At 42.9% G+C, this 18395-nt stretch overlaps 1 protein-coding gene across 2 annotated transcripts in view; it reads left to right on the forward strand.

The window, feature by feature from the left end:
* Positions 1–18395, forward strand: part of LOC101164833 (lysine-specific demethylase 6B) — a 31735-nt gene that overhangs the window by 5449 nt on the left and 7891 nt on the right. The window contains exons 5-17 of one of the 2 annotated variants that reach the window (XM_023962751.1): positions 2446–2502; positions 3629–3833; positions 3908–4135; positions 4210–4365; positions 4437–4715; positions 9067–11387; positions 11455–11581; positions 13944–14049; positions 15054–15259; positions 17169–17305; positions 17385–17459; positions 17533–17681; positions 17758–17872. In XM_023962751.1, the coding sequence (XP_023818519.1) occupies positions 2446–2502; positions 3629–3833; positions 3908–4135; positions 4210–4365; positions 4437–4715; positions 9067–11387; positions 11455–11581; positions 13944–14049; positions 15054–15259; positions 17169–17305; positions 17385–17459; positions 17533–17681; positions 17758–17872 (4161 nt within the window). Of the gene's footprint in view, positions 1–2445; positions 2503–3628; positions 3847–3907; positions 4136–4209; positions 4366–4436; positions 4716–9066; positions 11388–11454; positions 11582–13943; positions 14050–15053; positions 15260–17168; positions 17306–17384; positions 17460–17532; positions 17682–17757; positions 17873–18395 lie in introns of those variants that run through there. The other variant, XM_023962752.1, reaches the window with a different exon arrangement.

The raw sequence follows: 18395 nt of genomic DNA on the forward strand, positions 1-18395 counted from the left end.
CTATATGTTAAGCAACATCAGTGAAAATCAGAGGAAGTTGGGCCAACTTCCAGTATTGTTCCAGGGAGTAGAGCAGTTTGAAGTCTGGGCTGATTGAGGATAAGCTCCACTTTGTTAGGATGACTGATTAGCTGATGCTCTGATGAGCCCATTCATGAGGAGCTTCCATTTCAGCTGCAGCTGGAAGAATGAGTCCATGTTTAGCATCAACAAGCAGTGCTCTGGTGAAGGAGGCAGCAGCTGACTAGAGCTTCAGCTCTAATACTGTTTAGTTCTGGATGAATGGAAATTCTGGGACTGCCACTGCTAAGAGAAAAAAAGATAGAAGTCCCTTTGTCGTCTCAGAATTTATTTTCAAATCACAAAATGTTAGAATTATCCTTACAGCTCTATATATTTGCTAAACAGTAGGTTAAAAGTAACCTCTGATGGTATGCAGTAGTATTTAATAACCCATTAACACCATAGATTTTGCCGGCAACACCTAAATAACACACACCCTTTGACATACTGTACATCTTTGACTGTTTACGCAATTAACGTGAATCAGCCGGTCTGTCAGATCAAGAAAAGCAACTTTTTATATCAGCTTTGCACCGGTTTACTAATGTGTTGCAAAACGATACAAAGCCGCTTTTCTCCATGCAATCAGCGTAAATCAGCTGATTCCTCCGCAGACGGATACATTAGTCGAAAGAATACAAACTCTGGACCTGAAGCTCCACTGACTAATATAATGGCACCTCTACTTTAAATGGCGCAGCTCTTGTTGTCGTTGCAATCAACATTCTCACTCCCAACTCGTCATTTATGGATGTTTTTTCGGGGCTCCCTCCACGTCACTTTTTGATGTTTAAGGTGTCCCTGACTGATCGTTTTTCGACGTGCTGCCTGTTCCTATTAAATCAGGGGTCCCCCCGGGCCGTAAACTGGTACTGGTCCGCAGTTCAAGGGTCGCTTGGTACCGGGACGCAGACAGGAAAAAAAAATGCTTTGATTCTTTCCACTTTTTATTTTCTAATTCAGAAGGAAGTTTTATTTTGGAAAAATACCGGATTCTGTTCACCACATCCTGTTTTCTTACCGCGTCGCGTGGAGCGCTAGCTAAGTCATAAGCCCAAAGCTAAAAGTTAACAAAAGCCAAACAAAAAGATGCTCTATTTGTGGAAGAAGCTAGTGAGGGTTAGATCAGTGTTTTTCAACCTCTTTTGAGCCAAGGCACACTTTATCCTTGACAAAAATCCTGCGGCACACCAGCATCCAAAAATTAAAAAAGGAGAAACTCTATAGTCTGTATTGATGTGCAGTCTCTCCACAATCTCACATGCCTTTTTGTGATAATTGTAGCAAAAAAAGATGGAAGTTGCTGCTGTTTTGTCTAAAAGTTGTAATAAAAGTTAAGTTAGTTTTCCATAATAATTTTCAACTAAATTATTTGACATTTTACCCTGTAGTTCCCTTCAGTTTATTAATATGCAATTTTATGTAACCTCACAAAAAAACAAATATATTCTTTCTAAATTGTGATTTATTTTTTTATATTTATTTCAATGACATAGCCGAGCCTTTACACCCATGTGTCTGATTCTTTGCTAGTTTAAAGACTGCCATAGAAAGGTGCTCATAGTTATTGTTGGGGACAAGAATGTTTCTGTTTACTATATAAATGAGGTTTGAAGAAACCTATAAAGGCAGATCTGAGGCCGGGCAGATAATTAGTTGGGTTTGAAACAGTATGGGATGTTCTCAAAGCAAAATGAAGGTGAAGATATTGTGTGAAAAACCCACAGCAGTTTGTGAAACCATTTATAGCAGAGATAACTCAATAATATTGTGTAGGAGGCACAATGTCGCCCTTTTCTGTTCAAAGTTACCCTTTGAAGTTTGCCATTTGTTTATTCAAAACCTTTTTTTCATGTTCTGACTATGAAGCTGTAAAGAAACCACGCTTCATTCTTTTTCTGTTCACCTGCTCTACTCCTCTGTTTTGGTTCAGTGAGTGGTTTTCTGATCTAATTTTAGCTGTGGGACACCTCAAGCGACTTCGGATACACTAATGCGTTCATGTGACTAAGAGGTTGTGTTCACATGGAACTCTGCAGATGTGAGGCTTTTGTCTGACGGGTCTTCAGCAGACGTTATTAAGAATGATGTTTTAGTGCAGCTTTCTTAAACATAGAAACACATTTGCAGTTTTTTAATTTCCTCAGGAGGGTCTCAGACCGTTCCCAAAGATGTTCAATCAGTCAGAGAGCATGAGAAGTTTTTGGAAATATATTTAAAAAATGACAACCTTTGAGGCTAAATTCTGATTACCCGAATTTTTGATAGTCTTTTCCGTTTGAATTGCTGGCCAACTGAAGAAGCCATGATGATGTTTGGGAAAAGTTCCAATGTCATTTTTTTAATCTTGTATTTCATACATTATTGTGTCTTATTCTGCAGATGCGTACAAGGGCGTGATCAGTCCCATCACTCACTGTCTAATCGTCTTGTCATCAGGTCAGTGTAAACCTGTCGGTTTGTGTTTTTGTAATTTAAAGACAGGATTGTTGTGCTCCTGTTTTTACTTTAAAAGTATTCTGTTCTTCACTTAACGCTATGTTGGATGTGAGTACTCGGAATGTAACGATGATCTTTCCCAACAGTTCGGTTCAAACCTCAATTTTTGGGAAATGGTTCTATTCCGCTTTGATTGATGATTTGTGTTCGCGGGGGTTAGGGACCAGAGACTCCTGCCAACGGGCAGAATCCGCAAATACGGATAACCCCCCACCCCCACGGCCATAGAAAGTCAGTCATTGATCCTTACTCATCAAAAACCCTTCTGAAACATTTATGATGCTTTGTTTATTAAATAACATTGGATATTACTCAACATAAAGAGTTTTTGTTTTTTATTTAGAGCAATAGACTATATCGTAGTGTACTTCATAACGCACATTAGGAGTGTCACTGCCATAAAACCAGTAGTCCGTGCTTCCACCTTCACTACTTAAGTGCAAGAGGTCCTCGACGGCGCGATTTGAGCGTCTGGCATGGCGGGTCGGTGCGGCAGCAGCCTGTTTTGAGTGTCGCTTCTTCCGAAAGAGGCCGGTTTCATCCATCGTTCATTTTTCCTGATGTTAATTATTCTCCGTGACCATCTTTCTCACTATATCAGGGTATTTTCTGGACGTTTCTGAGTCAGCTGATGTCATTTCTCCATGCAAGGGCACAAACTTCGGCTACAGCGATTCCGGAACCGGTGGAAATAGCTGTAAAAAAAATTCTTCAGGAGGCGGCAAGGAAGCCGACGTGCTCTTCATCTCTGCTCCCCTTCAAGCGCGTTTTGAAACATGAATAAGCGGGGGAACACTGTATTACAAAACAAAATATAAAAATTCAGAAAAATCTTCTTTTGAATTCGCCATTAAGCAAGTTAAAGTGACAAAAGCCCCTTCAGTTGGTTTTTATTAAATTTGGTGTCATAATAAAACAATGTTGAACATGTTCAATTTAGCACAATGCAACATACAGTTCGGCATAAAACTGTGAATGTTAGCATCTCTATTGGGTACCGCTTGTGTTTGTGCGGCAGGACACCTATTCTCAACTAGACGCTGAGTTTGGGTGTTTTTCTGTCCAGGGGAGACAGAGCAGTCAGCCATGCGCAGGACAAGGGAATCTCAAAGGGTCATCGACATCCACCTCGAATCTGGGATGGTAAAGGACCGCAATTCGAGGGCCAGAACTGGCATCCCAACTCCACGCGCCCTTTCAAGAGTCAAGCTGGGAGTAGCAACGGCTACCTAACAGCTGCAGGACAGCACTATGCAGATTGGGACAGCAATGTCAGCAGTTGTGGTGAGAACCGCCGACTAGGAGCCGGACAGTTTGATAATGGTAACGCGTGTTTCTTTTATAGCATGGAGGTCCGCGGCTGAACCGCAACAGCAGGGAGCTCCCGTCCCAGCAGGAGAGATGGGATTCGTACGACTGCCGAAGAAACTTCCCAGGAAGAATGGTGAACAACAGACCGGGACCCTGGAAACGGCCGGCCTGCCACCAGCGACACAGTCCACCCCCACAGCACCATTCGTCTCCACGGGATGCATGTCCTGCCAAGAGGAGAAGGGACTCGGACCCAGATCAGGCAAGACTTCTTCCGGTGCAGCAGCCCCACCTATTGGTGAAATCTTTCCTGATAGGACTATTTTCTCTGTTTAGTCATCTCATTTTGGATCAAGGAATTTGCCTACACCTGTCCGTCCAACAACCCCCCCTCGCCACTACCGCTGCAGCCAAGACGACAGGCAGACTCTTCACAACAGGGCCGGTTCTTACAACTTCTTTGACCACAGAACCACAGCAGCACAGCCACAGGTAAGATGACGGGAACAATCCGAAGAAGAACGTCGCGCTTATGGAGTCTAACAGCTGTAAACTGTTACCAGGAAAGTGCAAAGCTGCGAATGGGAGGCCAAGGCTTCGGTAACTTCGAAGCTCCGAACCAGAGCTGTGGCGGCAGATTAACGCACTACGGTGACAGAGGGAGGGTAGAGCGGAAGAGCCCCCCTTCACCAGCAGACCACACCCGTGTGCCTTACAGCCAGCAGAACCATCATAACCACCATCAGAGGCACCCAAGCCACCCCAGAGACGCACAGCACAGCGCCCCACCCTGCCCCCCGGAAGAGAGGGACTCACGGAACCATCACCACCGGCAAAGCACAGTAAGACGAATGAGTGACTACTGAACTACTGAAACTCTGTGCCAAGTTGGGACTTGTACTTCATTTTGGTGCTGTGTTTCGGAAACATGAATTCTGCTCACTTTTGTTGAACAGTTCTAGGCAATCGTCCTACCTTTCCACGATTCATACAAGAATGGGTGAACCCATGAGGGTGGGCAGAGCTTCAAAAAATGCAAAAAGAGAAGTGAGCGAAGGTCTAGCTCAGGGATCGGCAACCCATGGCTCCGGAGCCACATGTGGCTCTTTCATCCTTCTGTTGTGGCTCCCTGTGACTTTGGAAAATAATGAGTATTTTATAATAATTAAATTTTATTTTAGTTTGTTCATTTTTCATGGCATTTCAAAGGCGCTGATGGCTCCGTACGAAGCGCGAGCCACGTAAAAAACAGCTTCGTAAAGCTTCGTGCAGAGCTGATAGCAAGGAGAGGCACGCGGGGCGGCTTCAATAAACACTCCGATCTTCTGCCGGGAACTTGACGTGCCGTGGGGCAGAGATCAACTCGCTGATGACAGAGAGTTCGCGCCAGTGTTGCCAGATAGAGTCACAGTTTTCCAGCCGAAAAGTCATCTGAAAACCGCCAGACCCAGCCAAAAACTGCCCAGCACAGCTTTTGTTGATGTTCTTTTTCATACTGGACTGATAAAATAAAAGATTTTTCTAAATAAAAGATAGTTCTGACTATTAATAAAATGTGTACAATATTGAATATTTCTTCAGCAGGCCGCCTTCTTCCATTCATTTTCTTAACCCGCTCTATCCCCGCTATAACCTGCGTCCGGCTCTTTCATCCTTGTTGGAGCGCCCCGACTACCGTATTTTGTGCTCTCTGTGTAGAACACACTGAGGAGCGCGGGGGAAACAAATCCCAGCTACAGAGGATGTGAACAGGTGAACAGGTAGAGAGGAAAAGCAGGTGGAGAGGCGGAGGAGGGGCTTTGGCTTCAAACTCTCAGAGAGATGAAAACACGGGCGTCAGATTGAGACGCGGCTTTCCCTCCAGGAGTTGAAGCAGAGACTTTCCCTGGGATGATTTTATGAACTCAAACATGGAAACATGATTACCAAGTAGAACTCTTCAAAATAATAAACCTGATCTCTCCACATTTTCAGTGTCTTCCATGCATTGATAAACACATCGCTCCATGCAGCGATCAGACCAGAACCAGTAGCTGCGGCCGCGGTATCACCCTTTAAAGAACACAATGTGCATTTGCACGACGTATGCTTAAGACGATGTCCGATTGGCCAATCTACATGTCAATAAAGTCCCGTACTTCTCAGTGAGGATTTTGGTGGATTTTAAAGAAGTACCGGTACTTCTTTTTTGTTTTTCTGGCCCGCGATCAACACTCATGTAATTGAAGATCGACCGGTCGATCGCGATCGACGTAATGAGCACCTTTGAATAATATATACATGCATAATATATATAATGATGTCAAAACGGGTTGTGGCTCCGGGTGCTTTCTTTTTTATTAGGGGCGGTACCAAATGGCTCTTTGAGTAAAAAAGGTTGCCGACCCCTGGTATAGCTGTTCTTTACAGCAAAAGATTCGAATTTAGTGACTTGATGGATGAGAGGGACGTGTACAGTGCCCCGAAAAAAAGAAGCCAACACCGGCGATGGGTGACGAAAAACGAGCTTAAATTGGTTTGGGGAAAAAACTGGTATTTTTTTTATGTTTGAGCACCAGATAAAATCCAAACAGTATCCATCCCTGTAAGTTACTAACTGTTCAGACTAGTGTTGGGACAGATTTTAATTTAAATAAAATAAAAACGAAGACAAGCGACAGAGTTTTAGGGCCAGTTTACAAACTTTTTTTTCATTTGAATTACAATTTTAAAGTCTTAAATTTACGAGAAAAGTTGTAAATGTACGACTTTAAAACACGTACATTTTAGAGAAAAATGTCAAAAAACACCAAAGTTGTCTGTTTATTGGAGCCGTGCTTGAAGATGAAAGATGTGGAGCATTTTGAGAAGTTTTATTTCCAGATAGGTTTAAAAAACAAAGAAATTCTGAACCTTTTGTCGACTCAAAATTAAATTATTGTTAGGTTTTCCGGCTTTCCGGTGTTCTGTGTCGGTAAAGTGGAGTTTCATATGTAAAATAAGGAGCTCAGAGACACGTTTGGGTGTAAAGAACCACTACTGTATTTTCCCTATTCATTCACATAACCAGAAGTCCATTTGTCTCCTCAAGGCACACCAAAGGGGAAGGAAAACAGTGCTACACACGTCCCCTCCTCCAAAGGAAACTTCTCGTTTCAACATAAAACAACAAAGATGAATAAAAATAGTCTGTTGTGCATTGTCCAGAGTAGGATCCCTCTGAGAAAGTGCGCCTTCTCAGAGGGATCCTGCAAACCACCAATCAATATATTAAACCTTAATAAATCAAACAAATGATCTTCCATTTGGAACGTTATCAATAAACATTCAGCTCACCTGTTCAACTGAGTCTAGTCGGTCTGCTCTGCTGCCGCATGGCGTTCACTTGCCGGACTTTGACTTTAAATCTCGTAAATTTGCTTTTGTTGTTTTGGTGGCCCTAAAACTCAGCTGAAAAGACACTATCAAATTATATGAATATTATATTCACAACAGAACATAAACACCATCCAACACACTTAAAACGAGTCAAACTTCTAGCCACTAAATGAGTTTCAGTCCGCAGTGTGGCGTCATTGGCCTCTTTTTCTTGAGGACTGTTTCCAGCGGTGGTTGTCTTTGACACGTTTGGTAGTTTCAGATGGACTGAATGTTCTGTGTCATTAAAGGCCAAGACTGCAGCACTGCAAAGCCTGAATCTGAAGGAAGTAAAAAGACCCTTGTCTAAGAAAAAGTCTTATTTTCTGTCTTGCAAAAAAGTGTTCTAATGGTAAAAAAATCTTAGTTTAAGAATACATGTCATAGTGGCTAGAATTATTTTGTTAAGAATCGATATAAGACCATTTTTTTCTTACCCCTTTTGGGGATTTCTGTGCTTATTTAAAGACATTTTTACAAATTGGAAAAACTTTTGACTGATTTCTGGAGGGCCTGTTTCTGCAGTGAGGTAGATTCAGGCCCCTGGACTCTTCTGCAGCGAGCCTCGCTCTTCTAGCTGCAGTCAAACCTCGACTTCTCCTGAATAGAAGTTGTCTGCTGAAGGCCGTCTTTCAGGATGCAATGTTCCTGCCAGAAAATATGCAACTTGGTCTTTTCTGTAGACCCTTAAGTACCCCCCACCATTGACGTTTAAGCGTTAATTTGATTCTGAGGGTTGAACCATTTCCCACACTGTCTTTTCTGAATGAGTCTTTATTCGCAAAAATACTCTTCTGGACAAACGACCAGCTCATAATTCTTTAAATTGTGTTTCTTGTCAGTGGTTTCTGGAAGTTTCCGGGATCATTTAGGAATGTCATTAACACAATCATCCCAAACAGGGATGCAGTGTCATCTGACATTCAGTAAAAGGCTTAGGCGGTTTCCCCTACACACAGACATGTCTTCTCTTTTTTATGTTTTTTTTTTTTTAAATGTGATGCACAGTAAAGTCTGCAGGTACCTGCAGAAGCATCTGTCCAAACAGTAACAAACAGCTGGAGGACACAGCTCTTATACTGTTGGGGAGCGTGATGACTAATGCATCCCAAAAGTACAAACCATGGTGTGAAATGCTCAAACGCACGACTGTAAACATCTCCTGTGGTCTGGCTGAACTGACTCTTTGGTATAATCATCATGAGGTGCAGTTAGATGCGGTTAAGTAACCAGATTAACCGAGTAATCTGGTTTCTTTAAAACACTGGTTTTCATAACCAGTGTAGATTGAAATTTCTTAGTAAATTAGCATTTCATGTGAGGTTCTTGCAGTGCATGGACACCTGCAAACTGACTTTTAGTTTCCCTCAGAAACTAAAACTTACCCGCATATAAAAATAAAAAAAGGCAGTTTTTAAGCCCAGAGGTGGAAGCATCATGATATGGGGCAGCTTTACATTAGGAACTAGTCCCCAAGTACTAATATATGGTAAGACAATGGTCCAAAACTGTCTATAGCAACAGAGTGACAGTGTGGTTGTTACAAATCCTTATCCTTAAACACAGCGCAGCTCAGAAACTTGACTTCCTTCTCTACTTTCCCCTCAAAGAGAGACAATTTTTAATTATCAGCAAAATCCTGTTTTTTCCTAAGATAGTTAAGAAGATTTGCATTTCACTGTCACACACCTTACTGGTCGAGGATCGGGATTCAGCAGGCCTTGATTTGAACTGAAATTAAGCTTACAACTACAACTCAAAAGAACAAATAATGACACGCGTATTTTACATCTGCAGGAAACACACCCAAAAAGAAACTCGAAGGATCCATCCCTCCCCAAGAACTCGGTCTCAGAGTTTCATCCCTTTTCATCTCAAGTCTGCAGTCCAAAGGATGGAAGTCCTGTTCCCAGCAGTCCACTTGTTCCAACCAGTTCTTCGTACCCTGCGACCAGCGGCAGAAAATACCCCTCTGACATCATACCATGCCGTCCCAGCCTCAGCGAACAACAGACATCTCAAGCAAGCCCCAATCGAAGCCCCAGCTTGGCACCAAACACGTCCCACACTGGGTCAAAATCTAGGTCTTCAGATCCTAAGAGCAAGAAGATGTTCTCGAGTTCTCAAACGCTCCAGGAAAACAAGCTTGAGAAAAACGTGGAGGAACTCAAAAAACCTGAGCTCAAACAAAAAGACAAGTTAGTGAAAAAAGAAAAAAGGAGTGACTTTAAAAGGAAGGAGAAGGAAAGAAGGAGGAGAAAAAAATTAGAGAAAAGACTAAGTGAGAAGAAAGACAAGAAAGAGAAATCAATCAAGAGAGAGCAAAAACTAGCATTGAAGAATAAAGTTGGAGAAAAAGAGTTTGCATGTTCCTCTGCTCCAACAGACGCCAAACGGAGTCGAGGACTGCCGACCTGTAAACCCAATCCCATGCAGTCAGAACCTCATCAACCCAGCCGTGGTCTCCAACAGAAGACCTCAAAACTGAAAAACGGCCCTCTTCCAAAGAAGGATCCTTGCTCCAACAACTCCCAGTCAGACAAAGAGCCAAAAATAAAGTTCCCGTCCCTCCTCTGTAAAAACGTTGCACCCGTTAGTGCAGAACCGCCTAGTAGTTTGGAGAAAATCGCACACGGCACAGATGCTCCACGGACAGGAGGTCTTGGTGCTCCAGATCTTCAGCCTGTTCCTGTGCTGGGAAACTCAGCAGAACCTGGGGAGAGCCTGGCCAACACTCCTCCTGTCCTCAGCTGGCAGGGCTCGCCGGTGTCCGATCTGGAAGAAGATGAGGAAGAGCTCGAAAAGGGCATGATGAGCAGACCTGTTCTGCAGCCGAGCCCCACCCATTGCTCCTCGCCACCGGAGAACGGAAGCAAGGAAGAGGAGGAGGCCTTCGAGGGAACACCTGATGATGACTCGAACGACAGCACAACTGAGCTCTGTGAGGCGCCCAGTGCAGTCAAAGAAGTTATAAAAGAGGAAGATGAGGAGAACAGCAAGAGAACGCTTCTGACTGAGCTCCACCAACATAAAAATGGTTTGGATGATGTCTTCAAGAACCTCGCCAATTTCCTCGGAGGCCAGAGGGTCACGTATAGAGGCGGTCCATTCGGTGGAGCACAGGGACGAGGAGGCAAGTTCTCATCCACCCTAGTGCCAAAGATTAATGGGCATGAGAATCAGGAACTCGCCCTAAAACCCTCCCCCACATCGTCTTCTGACTCCAGTAATCAGTCACCACCAAACACTACCTCAGACTCACATCTGAAAAGCTACTGTCTGCCATATTTAAGTGAGCCTGTCACTGGAATCAAGGAAAAGCAGAGAGAAATGGACATGGACGCTAAAATGAACCCGGAGGAGATGGGCACCAAGAAAATGCGAGCCGACTCGTCTCTTCTGGAAGGGTCGCTGAGTGCAGAGCTAAGAGTGACCACAACACATACGGCGTCCTTAACTAGCGTCATCACCGTCACCACTAAGGAAGAGAGAAAAAGCAGAGCGGAGCCGGGAAGCACAGCCACAAACAGGAAGAGAAAACAAAAGGCCAACAGTGGAGGACGAGACGACGCCAAGATTAAGACAAAATCTGAGCAACACAAGACAAAATCTGAGCAACACAAGACTAAACGTAAGCAAACGAAGGACTTGAAGACGAAGCGTGCTGTGTCCCTGCTGTGGGTCAAGTCCTCCAAACGTCTTTTTGAAGACGCAAACGGCCAGATTCCTCAGGAAAATCAAAACCCCAATAGCACATCAAAGGCTTGCAGAGCCGATGAAAAAATAGCCGCAGATAAGAAGATGGAGGTTGGAGAATCAGAGAAGAAGAAGTCCACTTCGGACACCAACGCCTCGGAATCTGCCTTATCTGGAACGATCACTTTGAAGTCGGGCTGTCCGTCATCGTCCAGCAGAGCTCCCAGTTCAGCAGCTTCAGTGGATCCCTTGAAACTCAAAGCAGCGTCTATGGGCTTGTTGAAGGAGGTGAAGATCGTCCTGGTTAAAATGAAAAACAACGGAAGGCAAACATTCCAGATATCGGAGCTGGAGGAGCGAAAAATCCCGCTTTCCGAAATCAGTATTGACAATACAGCCAGGGAGCTGATCACAGCATGCAGGTGAGGGATTTTCCTAAAACATTCTCGTGTCGTCGATCTTTTATTAATTTCATGTTATCTTTTGCAGGGGGGCAGTCAAGGAGGGGAAATTTAAGGAGTCGTATCTGCTTCCCGGCCTCACGGTGAAACCCATATTTGCTGTCAAGACGCCAATCCCTCGAGAAAAGCTGAACCCTCCAACACCAAGCATTTATGTGAGTCCGCTCCACATCTTAGGGATTCTGACTTATGGTTGTTGATCTTTGAGTTTGAACCACTGACTGTATATGAGAACTAGACCCATACTTTTGGCTCCAACCAAATGAGTTCATTTTAGTCGCCTTTCTTGGCATTGTGAACGCCGCCATGTTGGAGTCAGTAAGCAGTGATTGGTCCAAGTTTGTCTGAGTCAACAATTCTATGGCATCAACTCTCTCCAATCAGAAGTGAGCTTGTTGGAAGCAGGCTCTGGAGAATATGTCAATCCGACGTTTCGATTTTTTGATGTGGGACCACCTACTTCTATTGAGGCATCGGATTGGTCAGTTTATAATTTGAGTAACTGGAACTACAAAAAGTATCACGAAAAAAAGTAGGATTATCAAGAGAATGTTAAAAAAGGTATCTGCAAGAATTGTTATTTTGATGAGTAGAATGACAGCCGATCATTTCTCTACAGAAGGCTGTGGAATTATTGCTTAGGTGGGTACTTCCTATTTGGAACTTGAGGGGGGAGGGGTCACTCAGTCCAGTTCTCACGTATGGCTCCAAATGAACAATAAAACCTTCATGCCTCTGAAAAATAAACTGCATCCACTGTTCTTCTTTCTCTTTCGGCTTTTCCCATCAGGGGTCGCCACAGCGAATCATCCTTTTCCACCTCACTCTATCATGAACATCTTCTACCCTAACGTTAGCCAACTTCATGTCCTCTGTTAAGACATCCATATATCTCCTCTTTGGCCGTCCTCTTGCCCTCCGGCCAGGCAGCTCCATCTCCAACATCCTTCTACCAATATATCCACTATCCCTCCTCTGAACATGTCCAAACCATCTCAGTCTGGCTTCTCTGACTTTGTCGCTAACACAGGCAACGTGAGCCGTCCCTCTGATGTACTCGTTCCTTATCCTGTCTAACCTGGTCACTCCTAAGGAGAACCTCAACATCTTCATCTCCGCTACCTCCATCTCAGCCTCTTGTCTCTGTCTCACTGCTACCATCTCTAACCCATAGAGCAGAGCTGGTCTCACCACTGTCTTGTACACCTTTCCTTTGAGTCTTGCTGGCACTCTTCTGTCACACAACACTCCTGACACTTTCCTCCAACCGCTCCAACCTGCCTGCACTCGCCTCTTCACCTCTTTTCCACAATCCCCATCACACTGAACTGTTGACCCCAAGTACTTAAACTCCTGCACCTTCTTCACCTCAGCCCCCTGTAACCTAACGCTTCTACCTTGATCCCTCTCGTTCAGACACATGTATTCTGTCTTACTACGACTGACCTTCATACCTCTTCTTTCCAGAGCAAACCTCCACCTCTCTAGCTGTTCCCCCACCTGCTCTCTACTCTCACTGCAAATTACAATGTCATCCGCAAACATCATTGTCCAGGGAGATTCCTGTCTTACCTCGTCTGTCAGCCTGTCCATCAGCATAGCAAACAAAAAAGGACTCAAAGCTGATCCTTGGTGTAGTCCCACCTCCACCTTGAACTCCTCTGTCTGACCTACAGCACATCTCACCACCGTCATACTTGTCTCATACATGTCCTGAACTACTCTGACATACTTCTCTGCCACTCCAGACGACCTCATACAGTACCACAGCTCCTCCCTCGGCACCCTGTCATACGCCTTCTCTAAATCTACGAACACACAATGCAGCTCCTTCTGACCTTCTCTGTACTTTTCCATCAACATTCTCAAAGCAAAAATGGCATCAGTGGTGCTCTTACGGGGCATGAAACCATACTGCTGCTCACAAATGTCCACCTTCTTCCTAAGCCCGGCTTCCACTACTCTTTCCCACAGCTTCATTGTGTGGCTCATCAACTTTATTCCTCTATAGTTGCTGCAGTTCTGCATGTCACCCTTGTTCTTAAAGATCGGGACCAGAACGCTTCTCCTCCATTCCTCAGGCATCTTCTCACTCTCTAAAATCCTATTGAACAACCTTGTTAGAAATTCCACTGCTGTCTCTCCTAAGCACTTCCATACCTCCACAGGTACGTCATCAGGACCAACGGCCTTTCCGCTCTTCATCCTTTTCAGAGCCTTCCTAACCTCATCCTTTCCAATCTCTGCATCCACTGTTGACAAGAATAAATGTTTTGCGAATGAAAATACAACCAATATAAAGTTTTAAAATAACACTGTGAACCCCTGTTTTGATGTTAAGACTGGTTAGTGTGACTTTAAAACACTACAAATAAATAAAAAGAGTTTAAAAAATATCCAAAATATGGTTTTCTTTCCTGTTCCAAGTTAGGTTCAGACGTAAATATCTTCAGTAACATCTCCATAATGCATGTCTGTTTGCGTAAAATTTATGATTGTGTTCTGCTGTTTCTGCAGCTGGAGAGCAAGAGGGACGCCTTTTCTCCCATTCTGCTTCAGTTCTGCACCGATCCCAAAAATCCTGTTACTGTCATCCGAGGGTTGGCTGGGTCCCTCCGCCTTAGTAAGTTTTTACAGAACCAATTTTTGTTTATTTGTTTTTTAAATCACATTATTCTTAACAATCCGAATGCAAAGATTGGCACAAAATTTGACTGATGTCTCATAAAGCTTTGTCCCATTCAAGTCAATAATGGTTCATGAAGTTCCTTAATCTAAGAAAGGTGCAATTAAGATGTTTGGTCCACATCTCCCCCCTGTGGTACCAAGCGGAACCAAAACAAAGGGCCAAAAAGGGTCACTTTGGTCTTAAAAAGTTCCAGGTCTCTTCATACTTGAAGACATTTGGTGCAGCGTTTCCATGCTTTCAGTTTGTGTCTTTATTAAAGTCAGAATTTTCGTCCTGACTTTAACAAAAACCACCAAAAGATTGTCTCCATGAAATGGTGAGAAATTTATTTACAAGGAAAATGATAAAATATAACAAACATTAACTTAAGGAGGTGAAGCAAAAAGGCTTCAAGGTGAACCAAGGCCAAAACAACAACCAAAACCCTGCCCATCTAATTCCAGAGATTTTACCTGCAAAAGAAAAACGATGCCAAACATTAAATCCACAATATGTCTTTGATTTACATAAAAAATAAAGAAGGAAGGTTTATTTGGTGATTATGGAAAATCCTGAATCTTTGATAAATCTGCTCTAGAAAAAGTTTCAGTGTCTTGAACTATGAGAAGGGCATACTGGGTTCACTCGCTGTATCACGGTTCACCTTTCAAGGTCTGTTTCGCTGATTGTTTTTATTCTTACAGCACTTATGTTCTGTAAGAATTTAACACATTTACATACATCTTTTATCATGATCAGGGTTTCATTCTATAATCTTGAACTTTGAGAGTTTAAACAAGAGAGAAAAGTGTGAAAATGTTCGTGTCTGTCTTAACTTTAAAACTTCAGTAATAATTGTAAAAAAATCAAGTTGACGTCTTTGCTATAAAAGAGGGAGCGCTGTATTTGTCTTTAGTAAAGGATTCCTCCTAACTTATATGAATGTTTTTCTACTTAAGATCTCGGTCTGTTCTCCACCAAATCTCTGGTGGAAGCTAATTCGGATCACGCCGTGGAGGTGAGGACTCAAGTTCAGCAACCCGCTGATGAGAACTGGAACACCAGTGGCTCTGTGCAGACGTGGCCCTGTGAAAGCAGCCGCTCGCACACCACCATTTCAAAATACGCCCAATACCAGGCTTCCAGCTTCCAGGAGAGCCTGCAGGTAAAGACGTTTTCTCCGACCAAGCACATTTTCATCCTGAGTCATCAAATTAGTGCATTTACTTCTTAGGATTTAAACGTAGTGTGTTTTGTTGTCTGCAGACATGTTGCAAAGTTCCTGAATTTATCACTGTTTTCAGTTTTTACTTCTGTCCAGAAATAAAAAAGAGCAGATTAGGAACACATTTGGCAGCTTTATCTGAGACTTTTAGTCATTCTCACATTAAGCAAATGTGGCTTTTACTTATCTTACCAAGCAACTTGTATTGCGTCTCCCCCCTCCCACATCCTTGGGGTTTTAGGGCCTAAAAAAGGCCAGACCCTTCACAGCTGTCTTTAACTGAACACAATCAACCATTTTTATCGTGCATGCTGTACATTTGGTGTATCCTGGTCTTGTCTCCTATAATAATGAAACATTTTATACATGCTAGACTTATTCTGGAATGAACTGGATCCAATTATATTCAAACGCTAGAAATCGATCAAATTTTGCTTGATTTTGGCGTCCTAGCTACTGTTGAAATGACCTGCTCCAAAAAAATCTATAAATTTACAGTGGGGCCAAAAAGTATTTAGTCATCCATCAATCCTGCAAGTTCTCCAACTTAAAAAGATGAGAAGGGCCTGTAATTTTCATCATTGGTAAATCTCAACTATGAGAGACAAAAGGAAAAACTCCAGAAAATCACATTGTCTGATTTTTACAGAATTTATTTGTACATTATATCTTCTGTAAGAGGATCCTCTGTCCTCCACTCATTACCTGTATTAATGTTACCTGTTTGAACTGGTTATCTATATCAAAGACACCTGTCCACAACCTCAAACAGTCATACTCCAAACTCCACTATGGCCAAGAACAAAGAGCAGTCTAAGGACACCAGAAACTAAATTGTTGACCTGCATCAGGCTGGGAAGACTGAATCTGCAATAGATGAGAAGTTTGGTGTGAAGAAATCAACCGTGGGAGCAATTTTTAGGAAATGGAAGACATACAAGAAATCTGATAATCTCCCTCCCTCTGGGGCTCCCTATAAAATCTCACCCTATGGAGTCAAAATGATCACAAGAACGGTGAGCACAAATTCCAGAACCACACAGGGGGACCTAGTGACTGACCTGCAGAGAGCTGGGACCAAAGTAACAAAGGCTACCATCAGTAAGACACTACACCACCAGGGACTCAAACCCTGCAGTGCCAGACGTGTCCCCCTGCTAAAACCAGGACATGTGCAGGCCCGTCTAAAGTTTGCTAGAGAGCATTTGGATGATCCAGAAGAGGATTTGGAGAATGTAAATTCTGTAAAAATCAGAAAATACTTTTTTGACCCACTCTATCTATATTTATGTAATAAATTACACTGCTTTATTATGAAAATTAGATTTTAAACTGAGTCAGACCATATATTCTGAATTATTTAGGTTGATCAATTTTGATGAATATTTGAGATTACAACATAAAGTCCTCTGTTGTTTTTCCTTAAACAGCTTGTTGATAATGTTTGAGGTTCATTTTGAGCGGATCAGTAAAGAATAAATCATGGCACATTAGTGGCAACATCCATTGTCAGGAGTCTGTCGCTGAACGCTCACACCTTTCTGGAATTTACTCCATATATACTAGCGGAGCGTTTAGTGTAGTGGGAACACGCGTGTGCCATTCTACACGTCAATGAAGTGACGTACTTCAGGGCGACGAAGATTGGCTGACTACAATTGGGGGGAAAAAACAAATCTTTTTTGGTTAATTTTTGATGACCCATAATCTACCCACAATTCCTTTGAGATTGAAATCTCTTTAGATGTTAACCAGATTATATAAAAAAACACAACACAGATGTAGGTTTTTAGTGCAAAGCTGCTGGAAGTTTTCAGCAATCCGCTAAGCTCATGCAGATGTGTTTTAGGAGGAGAAAGGAAGTGAGAGTGAAGATGAAGAGGAGGAGACTGTGAAGGCTGCTCTAACACTCACCATCTGCAAAGGCAATCCCCCTTCAGTGACCAACAAGGCCACCTCTGCCCCTCATGTGACCAGCACGCCCAGGTTAGACCCCTTCACCCGCCGCTCCGTCCGAATCTTCTCTGAATGCAGCAATAACCGGGAAAATCACTTTTCTCCGCAGCTTTTTCTCTGACCAGAAAACAAGCAGGAAGATCATTAAATTCGGTACCAATATCGACCTTTCTGATCCTAAAAGGTGAGACCAGCTTTGCCCAGCTTACTGCGGTGTGATTTGTTCATCGCGTTACTGAGCGTGTTTGTTCGTTCAGGTGGAAGGCTCAGTTGCAGGAGCTGCTGAAGCTGCCGGCTTTCATGAGAGTGGAATCGAACAGCAACATGCTGAGTCTGGTCGGACAAACCATCCTGGGCATGAACACCGTTCAGCTGTACATGAAGGTGCCGGGCAGCCGCACGCCAGGTTAGCGAAAAGTGTTGTCTGTTTGAGTGTATAAAAAGGAATATTGTTCATTAAGCAGCTTTGTTTTTTTTTCCAGGTCATCAGGAGAACAACAACTTCTGCTCCGTCAACATCAACATCGGACCTGGCGACTGCGAGTGGTTTGCGGTCCATGAAAACTACTGGGAGACGATAAACAAATTCTGTGAAAAGTGAGTTCAGAAAGTGCTGACTCAGCTTCTGGACATTCTGTTACTTCATAGTTGCAAGAAAAAATCAGCTCAAAGTTGTGCCATAAATCAAACACCGACTTATACTAATATTTCAGACAGGGAATCTCTTTTTATTAAGGAACTGTCGCCCACATTAAAAAATGGCTATATTTTAAAGCCTTAAGATATATCGATACTGTAGTGCTGTCATGCAATACATTTTTGTGCGATTAATAAAACTATTTTAATTCTAACCTAATAATTGCTGTGAAAAGCCTAATTTTGAGGTCTTTTCATTTAAATTTGTGGCATTGTGGTGCAGGAAAAGATCAAACTACAACAAAAAAGTGGCTTTATGAAGTTTTCTTAATATAGCAACTTTCAACCTTTGCTTTTACACCAACAAGGGTTTTTAATTATCACAAATATTTAGGAGTAAAAAACAACAAAACATCAGGCATAGAGTGCTCTAATTTAACAGATAAAAACAGTTGGAAATCTTTCTGAGCAATCCACAGAATAT

Source organism: Oryzias latipes, chromosome 14, assembly GCF_002234675.1.
Source record: "Oryzias latipes chromosome 14, ASM223467v1".
Lineage (NCBI taxonomy): Eukaryota > Metazoa > Chordata > Actinopteri > Beloniformes > Adrianichthyidae > Oryzias > Oryzias latipes.